Here is a 14,002-nt window from a genome sequence, read left to right as displayed (position 1 = left end):
CCGAAAACGTAGGTTAAAGATTTACTAAGTGTAACATCAGAATTACCATCTTGTCTTCCTGTTATCATGAGCATCGAGGTTAATTTGGAGGAGTACTTCATTCCATTTAAAGCATACCTGTTACCAGCTGCATGAAGGGCTTAGTAGAATAGTTTTCTATAATGGTGAAATGGAAACATTTTAAAGTGTGATTCCTTAAAACACATTATTTTAGAAATGGGTTCCCTTAAAATCAATCTATTACATATAAAGAGCAGTGGTGGTGTGTGAGAATACTATAAAATCCGTAGACAGTGGCCGAGAAAGAGAGGAATGTTTGACTTTGACTCTGTGCCTAACCCTTTGAGTCCTTGGCAGCAAAGAAACTTACGTACCCTTGAGTGCAGTTCGGATGGCACGGGTGACATTCTCGATCCTGATCGGCATACTTGAAAATGAAACTGTTTGCTCCCTGTAAGCCATCTGGACACTTTTCTACACAGTTTGGGCCATCCTTAAAATGGGAGCACTTTGTACAGTTGTCAGGTCCCTGTGTTTGAAAAAGAAGGAAAAGCAGGTGTCAATTACTTTAGAATGCACTAATGAATATTCATTACTGAGGTTTTGCTGGATTTTTAATATTTCAAAGGAACTGGGCCTTGGTGGCATAGTGGTTACATGTTGGACTATGATACACAAGGTCAACAGTGTGAATCTCCAGTGGCTCCTAAGGAGAGAGATTGGGTTTTCTGTTCCTGTCAAGAGTTACCGTCTCAAAAACTAGCAAAGTCCTACCTGACCTAGAGGGTCACTATGAGTTGAAATCAACTTAATGGAAGGGGGTTTGTTGTTTTTGAAGAAAATGGAACGTGTTTACAGTATGACAAAGGGCACCAAAGAGCGCGTCAAAGTTAATTTTTGAAACACTGCCAGAGTAGAAAATATTAGAAAAGCACATCTGTTTTTGAAATTCTTTTCTTATTAATATCTATAGTTAGTGGGTCAACTGAATTCCATATCCTGATTCTAAAATAATTTAATTAGATCATCAAAATTGTCCAATGACTTTTTCAGAAGGCCATCAGTATGCTCTAGCCGTGATTTATTACTGATGATATTACAATGGAACAGTGTTTGGTAAAAGCACATTTTCCCGAAGGACATTCCATTAAAATCACTGGGAATATGTGAATACTCCTGAAGTATTAATGAGCAGAAGGGTATTTGGATACCAGACATTATCAGTTTCCATATACAGGAGAGATGTAAACTTTTCTTTGATTGTATTATGGTCTTTAGTAGAAAATAACTTCCAAAATTTGCTATGATCAAATTATGAAAACATTAAAAATTTGAGCACATAGAATAATTCCCAAGTTATTGCCCATATCAAATAAGCATTCCTTCTCACATTATGTTTACTTATAAATATTTGAGTAAATTGTGAAAATACACTGAGAATTTTATAAATGTGGAATGTAACTTTCAAGTACAGAAAACACCATAAGAAAACTTTGTGGAGAAACTGAGTCAAAGATAAAGATTAAATAAATATGAGTATGAAGACTAGAGCTAGTACAATTTCTATTTTAATGTCTATACTATTATTTCCTAAATTTTCTAATATATATTATAATCAATGATAATAAAATTAACGATCAAATATATTAAAAGTATGATTTTCTGATAGAGCGCTGAAAGACAAACCTTTCAGGTTGGATAACACAAAACATGACTGACATGGAAAATTCCAAATAGAAGAGACAGTTGCAAATGTCCATACGAATTAAAACACAGAATGTGCACACCCTTAATCTAGGGAAAGTGTGATTTGTAAAAATTGAAATGTAACATTTTAAGATGAATATCCCAGGCATTAGTGAGCTGGAATACAAAATATTATTGGCAATTTTGTATCAAACAATGATCTCTGCCATGAATGACAAAATGAAGAGTGCATCACATTCATCCCCAAAAAGAACATTTCAAGATGTATCTTAAAATAGAATACTGTCAGTGATAGGCCGATATCAATGCACTCACGACTATTATTCAAATGTATGCACTAATGACTATAGTTAATGGTGAAGAAATTAAAGACTTTCACCATCTTGTGGAGTCTAAAACTCATTAAATGCTTGAAATTAAGAAATTGGATGGACTGGTGTTTTATAAATGTGGCCTTAGAAATACAAACAATCACATGATATAATTTTGCAAGTACTAGTGATTTATTCATTGAAAACATCTTTTTTTCCTTGATAATAATTAGAGAGTCGGCATGTGTATATCTCAGCGGATGGGACATATGTGAATCATTCTGCCTACATCTGTGGAAAAGGAAGAAGAGGCTAAATATCATCAATCTGAATGAGGCCAATGGCCAACTGCCAAGTAAACCATCGATTGCTCATGTGAAGTTCAAATTGAAGCTGAAGAAAAAGAAATCTGGTCCACGAGAGTCAAAATATGACATTGAGGGAATTCCAACTGAATATAGAGACCATTGCAGACACAGATTTAGCACACAGGAGATTCATAGCTGAAGACTAGATAAGTTGTACACTAAAAATTATAGGTGCATTAGCCTTGAGGAAATCAAGTCTTCAAAGAGATAAAAAAGAAAGAAAGAAAAAACATGGATGATGGAAGAGACTACAAAACATGCCCTTGAACACAGAGTAGCTTAACTGACAAGGCTTGTGAAAAATAAAAGAGAGAGAGAGAACACTGAACAGATGATTTCAAAGGGTGTCTTGAGAAGATAAAGAACTATAACGAAATGTGTAAAGAGTTATAGTTAGAAAATTGAAGAGGAAAGGCATGCTCAGACATGTTCAAGCTGAAAACCTGAAGAAAAAAATCAGCATTGAAAGTTCAGATGAACAACAATTGAATGACATGGAATGAACAAAAGAAGGGGGAAGAAATACCCAGTTACTGAGCCAAGATCACGGGCTTACATCCAGCCATGTCAGAAAGTACTACGCAATCAGAACCAGTAGCCCAACCAATTTATCTAGTCCAATAAAACGCACCATCTTAGAGCCAGGAACAGAAACTCTCATGACGATGCAAATGCAAAAAGAGCCCTGAGTGGAGCAGGTCCAAGCTCTCTGGATGACTAGACCGTGAGTGAACATGATGCACCAGATCCAGCAACAGCAAGGACCACAGACAATGTGGCAGAATTCTGGCCATCGAAACAAGTAAAGTTGAGGTCCTTTGTGCAGGAGGCTGGCTTGCAGAGAGGAGTGATTATTTGTCACTTCTAATCCTGGCTTATAAACGGATAACTTCTCACTCAAACCCCCATAATCATGGGGACTGTTTGTGAGTTCTGTGCAGCCACTGAAGCAGAGTTCTGAACCTAGCAGAAGTAGCGTGTGCCACAGAGTGGCCACTGGTGGCAAAATACGGCAAAGGAGATTGGACAGTGGTAGATTGGATACTTCTGTCTACTCTGTCTGAGACCCTAAGGGTCATGGGATTTCCTTAAACAGAAAGGTGACCCAATGGATTATGGATATTATAGAACCATATAATTCATAGCACCCAGAAGAAAATTCTGCTAGAAATAATTTTAAATGGTTGCAGGAATACATTGGTAAAGAACTAGAAAACATTCAAGCAGGACTCAGAAAAGGATGTGGAATGAGGGATTTCATTGTCGATGTCAGGCAGATTTTAACTCAAAGCAAAGAGTATCTATGTTTTATTGGCTACAAAAAGACATTTAACTCTGTGCTTCATAATAAAGTATGGATACAACTGCAAAGATTGTGTATTACAGAAAACTCCATTGCACTCATGCAGAACCTGTAGTGGCTTAAACAGAATAAATGGTTTAAAGCCAGAGACTGTGTGTCAGGGTTATATGCTTTTACCGAATTTATTTAATTTGTATCATTCAAGAAACTCTCGTTCAAGAGGAATGAATGGTTCATCAGTACTGGAGGAAGTCTCATTACCAACCTTTGAAATGTGAATGATATAACCTTTTATTTTTTTGACATAACCTCTTATGCTAAGAAAGACCCAATAAACTTACTGATGAAGATCAAAGATTATAGTTTTCACGGTGGATGACACCTCAAGACAGAGAAGGGAAAAAACCTCACAACTGAACTATTAAGTAACATTATGATAAACAAACTGCCAGGATTGAAATTATGTTGGGATCCATAATCAACACCCATGGAAACAACAACAATCAAGAAGCCAAAGATGTATTGCATCAGGAAAAATCCATCGCTAAATACTCATCGACAGTGTCAAAAACAACGATGTCACTTTGAGGACTAAGGTGGACCTGATTTAACTTGTGGTGGTTTCAATGACATCTTATGCCTGTGAAAGCGGAAAAATAGATAAAGTAGACCAAAAAGAATTGTGCATTAAAACCCGGGGGTTAGCAGAGAATATTGATTCTACCCTGAACTGTCAGAATGATCAAGACCTCCGTATTGTGAGAAGTTCAATTAAAAGGATCCCTAGAAGGCAGAATTGGGTGACTTTGTCATGTCATGTCGTGTGGACATATTACAAGGCAGAAAAAATGAAGAGAGAGATATCATGCTGGGTAAAGTAGAAGGTCAGAGTGAAAGAGAAAGCCAGGGGGGTGGGTCATCACACTGGTTGTAATAATGGGCTCCAACACCACAGGGCAGTGTTTCATTCCGTTGCACATCAGGAACACTGTGAATCAGAAACAACTTAATATTTGACCAATAACTTAAATGGGCATCACAGTGACACGAAGAAAATGAAACAAATTAACTATACCAGAAATAGATATATATAGCCTCAGATCAGTGAACACAGAAAACATTTTTGAAAAGGTAATTATATTTTCCCAAGATATTTTACATGCATTCAGCTACTGACTACTTTAAATGCAGTTAGAATTGTAAAAGGCCTTAGAATTTGAATGTGGAAGTTTTGATTAGTGATATTACTCACTTGAAATTCACTGATACTTTATGAACAAAAGTTTTCTTAGGATTTCTGTTTGGGTTTGTTTGTTTGTGTTTGTTTCTGACTCTTCCTCTATGTTGCATCATCTTACCCAGATCCAGTACTTTCTCAAACCTGGCCACATCCACAAGGAACTGATGGCAGTTCATATTGAAGACAATTTAAATAATTAAGTTAGGTACTTTTGAATATATGAGGACGGATCAAAAATTATTTCTAGTAACTAGGTTTCCAGCTTTCCATGCACGGTTTTATTCCACACAAAATGTGTTTAAACATGATTTTGTAGTCAGTATGTGGTTTAAAATCAGGAAACGTGTGTATTAGGATTGGATCCTTTCTAACAAGTTCTCCTCGTAACACACTTGCCTGATCTGAATGCCTTCAAATAAAGGTCCAATCAAAACAATGGCTTCCCATTGAAGTGTAGAAATGCGCTCACAAGATCAGGGCAACTGTTCTTAGGGTCTCCAAACAGATAATTCTGATATATTTTCTCAACATAAATACAATAACCATGGGGATTTATTATGAAAAAAATGTTTAAGAAAATTGAAAACTGACTTCATCAGACACAGATCAGAAGAGATGGCCTGAGGTGCATAGCCCTGCCCCTAATCAGTCTTGGAGAATCCCAATTGCTGTCCTCTAGTAATATTAAGAAAGCTTTCTCCATGCAGAAACAGCTTGGTTCTTGCCCCTTCAGACATCTTTTTGCTCCCCAAACTCAAAGAACATTTCAAAGGTCCATGATCACCTTTGGAGTTAACTAAACTGACATTTTGATATGGTGTAAATAGAAGGATACAGATCGCTTCACCATCTTCACAATTGTTGTTTTGTTTACAGTCAATGTGCCCCTCCATCTTATCAAGACTCTTCCTCCTTTTCACTGACTTTTCACTTTACAAACATGAAGCCCTTTTCTAGGGGCTAATCTCTCCTGGGGACATGTTCTAAGTGCAGACAGGAAACCTAGCCATGCTTGTTTCCAAGGAACATTCCATCGGTACTTCCTCCAAGACAGATGGTTCATTCTAGTGGCTGGGTACATTCCAGATTCTCCAACTCCAGAATCCAAATGCATGGATTCTTCCTGTCCTCCTTCCTCATTGCCCAGCTCTCCCAGGTATATGAGGTGAACAAAAAATGCCATGACTTGGGTCAGGCCCACCTTGGTCCTCAAGGTAACATCTTTGCTCTCTGACACTTTAAAAAGTCGTTTGCAGCAGATTTGCCCAGTGCAATCCCTCATGTGACTTCTTGGCTGCTGCTTCCATTGGGTTGTTTGAGAATGCAAGCAAAATTAGATCACTGACAACGCCAATCCTTTCACCATGTATCGTGATATTACCTACTGGCCCCTTGAAAGGATCGTTTTTCTGTACATTGAGTTATGAGCCTTATTAATTGTAGCCAAAAAGATTGTAAGAGCCAAGACTTGGGGAAATTATACAGAATGAGTTATTAGGTGGGAACCCAGGTAGTGTCCTGGTTAAGTGTTTGCAGCTCACCTAAAGATCTGGTTCACACGAAGGAATTTTAACACACAACTTCGGCAGGGATAAAGATCTGGCAATCAGCTTCCACAGAGACTTGGAAACCACAGTGGAGGTTCTACTCTGTCCTGTCAGAGTCAATTCCATGCCGAACAGCAGCAACAGGATTTATTAGGCTGGGAGCGTGGGGATCAGTCATCATGGAACTAAATTACAGCCCTGCACACAGATCTTTTTAAAAATTGTCATACATTGTAACTTGGATGATTATATAGTATAGGAGATCAAGAAGTAAAGAGATGTAATATTTTATAGAATTTAATAAATTAAAGGTAGAGGCTACTAATGAAGTCATTATTGTTAGTCTCCATTGAGTGGATGCCAATGCATATAACAGAGCAAAATTGTCCCAGAGGGTTGCTTAATTGTAGTTTTTTTGTAGAAGCAACAACAATCTTTTCTCCCAGGAGTGGCTGGTGGTTTTGATCCATCAACCCTTTAGGTACTAGCCTATGCACAAACAGGGTTCCTTTGCTAACAAAGAGTAATGATGAAAAGAAAAAGGAAAAAGCAATCAGGGAGAAATTCTTGCCAATCGTGAGATTCATGTGGTCCATCTGCTTATTTCACTACTTTGAGGTGAGTCCCCGAGCTAAGAATCAAACATACACAAAAGCTAGCCGGGGAAACTTCAACCCTATTCAGCAGGAAGAGCTCACTAATGACAATGTCTTATTTCCAACCAAAGAAAGAATACTTCACAAGCGTCCAATTTTCACACCTGCTCATGGGTACTTAGGCACGTAATGCCATCTTTTATACAAAACCATTTGCTGTGAAAGGATGCTCAGTGGCTCGGCTTATTGTACAAGACAACAGACACACTGATGGTTTCACGCAGAACACAAGAATAAAACCACAAGTCAATTAGGTGCTTATTTGTTTGAATTAGCAATTGTCAATTATGTTTCTACAATTTTATCATGTAAAACAATGTACAGACAAAAAAGAGAAAATATAAAAAAAATCATGAAACATATTTGATCTTCAAGTAATATTTCATAAGACAAAGTCAATTGCTGGTCTTTGTTCTTTAAACATTCAAGGAGCTCTGAAGGTGTGTGGTCAAAATGCTTGGCTGCAAATCAAAAGCTCAAACTCAGGAACCATTTTTCAGGAGAACGATCCAGCAGTCTCAGAAACCTTATGGGTGGCAACTTTTTTCTGCTCTACAGACTTGCCTGAGTCAGACTCATCCAGCTAGCTTGCTACTAGTAACAAGCTTACTATTAGTTGGAACCAATTCAATGACACTTAACAATTAGAATATTGGGATTTTTTTCGCAGTGGCAGCATAGAATTATTGGCCTGGTTTTTAACTGCTGCTATAAACACCAAACCAAACAGACATGCTGACACATGCAAATACACAACCCCGGCGATTCCCATTTATGGGAGGCCATGTTTCTCTAAGTGCCCCTTAGGTGTCACCAGTGACTGGGTTTTAAAACAAGACCAATGACAGGTCTTTTTTCTTAGTCACTTCTGCTTGAACTTGAACTGCAAACCTTTCCGTCGGTGGACGGGGCATTAACCATTGGCATCCTCTGTGGATTCCTGCTACTGTAGCTTTAATAAAATGTATTTTGTAACGCCCACACCCTATCTTTAACACTTTTGCTTCTGCTCTAACCTATACATTGGTCTACCACAATTTAGTCTAATATCTCTACTTTTCCTTCTCTGCAGGAGTGTTCTACAAATGTGAGAGTGAGAAAGGAATTTGAAAACAAAGAAAGGAAACCAAAAGCAAATAGGTAAGCATACAAAAATAGATGACTTGTATGATCCCAAAGAGGTTCCTCCCAACCTATCCACGATTTCTGTCACATTTAAATAAGGTAGCACCATCCAATTTAAATATATCTTTCATACTTCTAGAAAGCAAATATTTTGTCCTTATTTACAGATGGACAGTTATTGCTGTCTGAGAAACAAAATGCATAAAAGTATCAAATTTGGAATCAAAACCTCTAGCGTTGAATTCCAGCCTATATGTTATCACTTGCAGGATTCGATGCAGTCTTCTAACTATTCTGAGGTTCACTTTCTAAACATTATAAATGAAGCTAGTAGCAGTTTGATTCACAATATAATAGTGTTTGGCAAACTGTAGAGTTTTATACAGATATTAACAATTATCATCAGGAAACCATTGACAAGGTGGGGGAATCTGATTGCAGAAGAAAAACTCATAATAGCAGAAATGAAAAATGAGAAAGAGCTTCTTTCTGTATCTCATCATCGTCTGTCTCACAGAGAAACTTCTTGGATAACCCAAGTCATATCGAACCCTGCTATCGAACATACACATCCCCCCCATCTGCGGTTGTGGAGCTAGAAACAGGCAAAACAAGCATCCACTAAAAATGGCCGTTGGTGTGGAAGGAATGTTTAGCCAATATTTTGACTCAACCAAGTCCTTTATGTGACATAATAGATATTTTGTCCTTAGCTGCTACATGTTTCCAGGTTTAGGTGGCTTTGATGTTGTCCTGTGACACCACAGATGCTCTATCTAGAGAGGCCTGACTTTCTTCCCCGGATGGTTGGCCAACAAGTCGATTCTGATTCTAAGAGCCCGATGAAGGAGATTAGAATTCCCCATATGCTTTCCCAGGCTGTAATCTTTATGGAAGCAGCATATCCCATCTCTCTCCCAGAAAACGGTCCTAGGTGTTGAAGGCCAGCCTTTCTGGTTCACAGCCCAGCTCTTAAACACTTCACCACCAGGGCTCTCCTCTCTTTGACCATGAAAAATATAACTCACAGTTTTAACCCTAGTGAGTGATATTAATTATATTTGGGAAAAAATGCTAGCACTTCAGAACCAAAATGTGCTCATTAAAAGCCTATTTTTCACTCTTCCTTAGTTAGATATTTTTTTAATCGTTAAGAACACTAACTTAAACATTTTTATTATGTTTCTTTTAATACATAAACTGCCTCAAATCTTATTGAGTAACAAACTGCACAATGATTTAATGAATAAATAAACTGCAAAAACAACAACATACAATGAAGTTGACTTGATATCTAGTCAGTTGCTAGCACAACCTGACTTCATAGTAGATCCAGCCTGAGACACACACAGGAAGAGTCCTAGGCATAGAGTCAAGCAGTCTGAGGATGGGTGTAGGGAATGTAATTTGATGACTGTACTGAATTGAACAATTTGCTTCTCATTACCAAGATTCCAACCCCTGCCCCACCCCCACCCCCACCATTGGAAAGTGGGAATAACACCCAACGGACAATGGAAAAAATATATGTGAAAATACCTAGTTCTATACATTGAATTGTGTCCTTCCAAAATATGTGTTAAAAATCCCAACCCCTGTTCCTGTAAATACAGTCCCTTTTGAAATTAGGGTTGTTGATTTTTATTTTTTAATGTTAATTGACTGATATAGATGTTGAGTGGATCGTAAACCTAATCACTACAGGGTTTTAAATAGCTATGGAGACACTCATTGGGGGGTAGAAGACAGACTGACAAGGATTGCAGGCAGGTGTGAGAAACTGAAATCAGACCGGCCACCTGAACTATGAAATGGAATTCGTTATGTTCTGTCAACCCACCCAGCTTCGTACTCTTGGTAGAAGCGGTCTAGGCAAAGGGGAGCAAAAAGTTCTTGAAGAAATTCTTCTCTTTCAATTTCATTTTGTACAAAACGTTTGATGCCTTCTAGTGACTATGACACTTACCATGAGAACTAGCTCATAACAGTTATGCAATAAGTGTCTATGACATTAGAAATATGAATATAGTTCAGGAGGATTATAATAATTCACATTTTTATTCAAAAGTGGAGTGGTCATTGAAACATTTGTTTTAAGTCTTGAAAGTTGGAGCAGCCATCTTAAATATAGAGTTGAGAGGCATTTATTCAGTGAAATGTAGGCTTGCTGCAAATATGTAAACTTCAAAATTATGCGCAGGGTTTATTTTGTAGAAAATGGCTCTAAGAAAAAAGTGTAGCCTATGAATGAGTACGTTGAATATGATGTTATAGCAACTCAGCTTTCCACTGTTCAATTAGTTGAACCAAAAATATTATTGGATAAGAATAAATTCTTTTTAAAAATAATTAAAATTACAATAAGGGTAAAAAACACCATAATTTGAGTTACTGTCAACATATAGATATCAGCAGTTGGGGGAGATGTGAAAAAAACATAATAAAACAGGGAAAAAATCTCTGAAGTGTTTTTGAGAGATAATTTAACCCTTTAATATGAAAAATATGTAATATAGGTCTGCTGATATAGCTTGAGGGAAAAAAGAAACTACATACATTATTTCTGAGAATGGATTCATAAGGAAAGGCATAAATCAAAGGAAAAGAAATAATAATATGTGTGAAAAATAAATATCTAATCTAGAAAAAAATCATAGGAAATTTCACTGCAGGGGCATCCATAAAGATGCACATAGGAAACATTTGGAAAATTGGGGCAATCATTCATCATTTAAAAAAAATTAAATCAATGTCCAATATATGCTTTATCCACATCAGGAGCTGTGTGATTATTCTCTCTTATTTTGAGGAGATGATTGAATGCTTAATTATTTTAAATGCTCCTTTTAAAAAGCCGGACTTTCTCAACGGAATTATTTTCATTCCCTGACGACAGTCGTAAACATGTCTAAACATTTTCATTTTAAGAAATTCGTGTGGAGGCAACTCAACTTGTTTTGACAACCCATTACAGAATTTTATGTCCCTGCATTGCATGGCATTCTTTATAGAAGCCCCATTTCCCATGCTTAGATTCATAGCATGTTCTAGGACTGTCCTTAGAGGAGAGAAAAAATATCTTCATAAGCCCTTTGTGTCTGAGAGTCCACATCCTCCTTTAGATGAAGTTTCTGACCAACTCATTGGGCCTCATGGAAGTTTGGAGGGCTCATGGTATTTTGTTTCCTAAGCTAATTAAGTGCTGAATAAGCACCTTGATAGAAAAATGAATACTATTTAATCGAGCTCTTGGCTATGGCCTAAATGTTGGTCCCAGATTCTTTACAGCGAGATGACACAGCAATACATTTGAATTGGAAGTTTGTCTGAAGAAGGATGAATGTGACACTTTGGAATGACAAACTCATACTGACCTCACCGTCATGAAAAACAACAATGGTGGAAATCAAAGTGAGGTCCAGAAATCCTTGTCATTTTCTCTCTAAGATTAGCTTCAGTCTACAGTTCAGCTCATATGAAGACCTTCCTAGTCTGCAGACCTTCCTTCGATGCCCACAGTTCTCCTCTCTTTGCCACAGAACTTATCACACTTACGCAGATTCAGTGTATGAAGACGGGCCTTCCAGTCCTTTACAGTGGGCTGTGCCCCCACCCCACCACCTTCGCATGATAGTTAAGTAATGGAACAGAGATATAACCAGGATACCATTTTCTCTCATGAGAACATGAACTTGCACACTTGCACATATGTACATGTTTCTTTTCTTCAGATTCTTGGTAATGTAGAGCTCAAATATCACATCTCCATTGCTTCCTAAAGCAGTTACATTTTCCTTCATTTATATTCCGGAAGCGATCTACACATGGTTACATTGTATCAATTACTATTCCTCAATCTAGTTACTTTTCTGTCTCCCTTTTGTTCCCAAGACTGTGCAACTTCTCCTTTGTTTTCAATACAGTGCTAGCCTCAAGGGCATTCCGAGTTGTATTCTTCCCTTTAAATATATCGCCTTGGGTATAATATAGTGCGAGTAACATAAATATTAGAAAATTGATTTTTTTAAATTATTGTACTGTAGCATTTTAAATATTGTATTGTAGCTTTAGCATCTTGAGGGCAGAATAGTAAACATGTTTCCTGAGAGCCATGCACACTTAAAAAATGGATAAACAATAATACATTGATAAAACAAACATTCATACATGATACTAAAAATAAGCCAACAAACCCACAAGCGTCTTTCGGCTTACCGGTCCATGACACGTGAGGACTCCTTCTTCCATCTTCTCACACTGGGGGTCACACTCCACGCAGATGGAGCCATTCTCAAATTCCCGAAACTCACTGTGAAAACAGGGGCTGGTGAGGCCGTGTAAGCAAACAAGCTGTCAACTTAGCAAATGAAGCAACATCTGCTGAAGTCCTGTTGGCAGAGTGGGTTCTGGAGTTTGTTTCTCTAAATGCCAGGAGCATCAGACACATTTCCCTGTACATTAGGAATCACTTCTCCAGGAGGAGCAAAGATAAAGTGCAGCCAGATGGCTCTCCTTGCCCTCCATGGAGTTCAATGATAGACTTGTTCAAGAGAACTTGACTCCTGTGAGAGGTATGATAGCTGTCTGAAAACTAAACTAAAGTAAATAAGTATAACACTTCTCATGACTCAGCAGAGCCATTTTGAATGTGACTCTGCCTGTACTCCCCGTACTGATCTTGATTTTTAAGGCATTTATATCTGTGAAACTTTACTGTTGGCTAAAGTGTTTTTTTTTAAACATTCAAAGTAGTGCCTTTCTCTTGTTGCTAGGTTACATGAATGCTCCTGATATTTGTCCTTCAAATCCCAAGACCGTTGGACTTATTTTTGGTAACATTTCAAAAACTGCTTTGATTTACTTTCTCTTTATAAAGATTTGCCTTAGAGAATTAGAGAAAATAACCTTTTATGGCAGATTTTATTGCTTTATATTATTTATATAATATCACACTGGTTTTTTAGTTTAAATTATTTTTAAAGTACACCTGAATGGCATACAATAGGAAATTATGATCTCCTGGGATGATAACCATCTTCTTTCCCACACTTGTGTGGCTAATTCTATAGTAGATGTTGTCAATACATACATTTTCCAATAACCTTCTACTCCAAGATTATCATTTCAATAAGTGGGCACCAAACCATCTAAACTATGCTGGAACCACTGCAGCCTCGTTAAGGTCCACAAGGAGGAGGGATTAGGTAGAGGTGATTTAGAGCAAAGTTTTGAGACTTTGACAAAATGTGAATAAACATATCTACTTATTATTCTTTGCCTTTGTATTCTGAGACTTTCATAGTATTACAAATATTGTAATTACAGGCTAATCAATTAATTCAACATATTTCCTTAGAATGATTAATTCTGTGTTTTTGTTTTGTTTTTTCCCCTCAAAACAAATTCACTTGCTTATCATAAAGCCTTACTAAATTATTAAAAGCCAAAGGTTATGTTATATGTTTTTTTTGTTGCTTACACTAAGACTACATGTGCTCCCAGGCTAAGTAAAGTTTCACTGTTCAAAAGCAATAGCAAAAATGCTTAGTGTAATTATAGAGGCAAAACACAAATAGCTGGGTGAACAGATTTTCAATTTTTTAAGATGTGCTCTTCATTTGTAATATATCAAACATTTTGTGAACATTTTGGAGTTTAAAATCTTAACTACACGGGAGCAGATATTTGTTGTTTGTTTTATGTGAGAGTTATGAAATTCTTAACACTGAGAATCTTCTAAAAATC

The 14,002-nt window shown here is 37.1% G+C and overlaps 1 protein-coding gene across 1 annotated transcript in view; it reads right to left on the bottom strand.

Annotated features, from left to right (window-relative positions):
* The window catches only part of ERBB4 (erb-b2 receptor tyrosine kinase 4), a 1,152,669-nt gene that overhangs the window by 299,376 nt on the left and 839,291 nt on the right, over positions 1–14,002 (bottom strand). Inside the window, exons 14-15 of the mRNA XM_075528902.1 lie at positions 12,473–12,566; positions 375–529 (exon numbers count right to left, since the gene is read on the bottom strand). Coding sequence (XP_075385017.1) covers positions 375–529; positions 12,473–12,566 — 249 coding nt within the window. The remainder of the gene's footprint in view (positions 1–374; positions 530–12,472; positions 12,567–14,002) is intronic.

The sequence above is a fragment of the Tenrec ecaudatus genome, chromosome 13 (genome assembly GCF_050624435.1).
Source record: "Tenrec ecaudatus isolate mTenEca1 chromosome 13, mTenEca1.hap1, whole genome shotgun sequence".
Taxonomy (NCBI): Eukaryota; Metazoa; Chordata; class Mammalia; order Afrosoricida; family Tenrecidae; genus Tenrec; species Tenrec ecaudatus.
The sequence above is the reverse complement of the archived record's forward strand: the minus strand, read 5'-3'. Positions and strand labels throughout refer to the sequence as shown.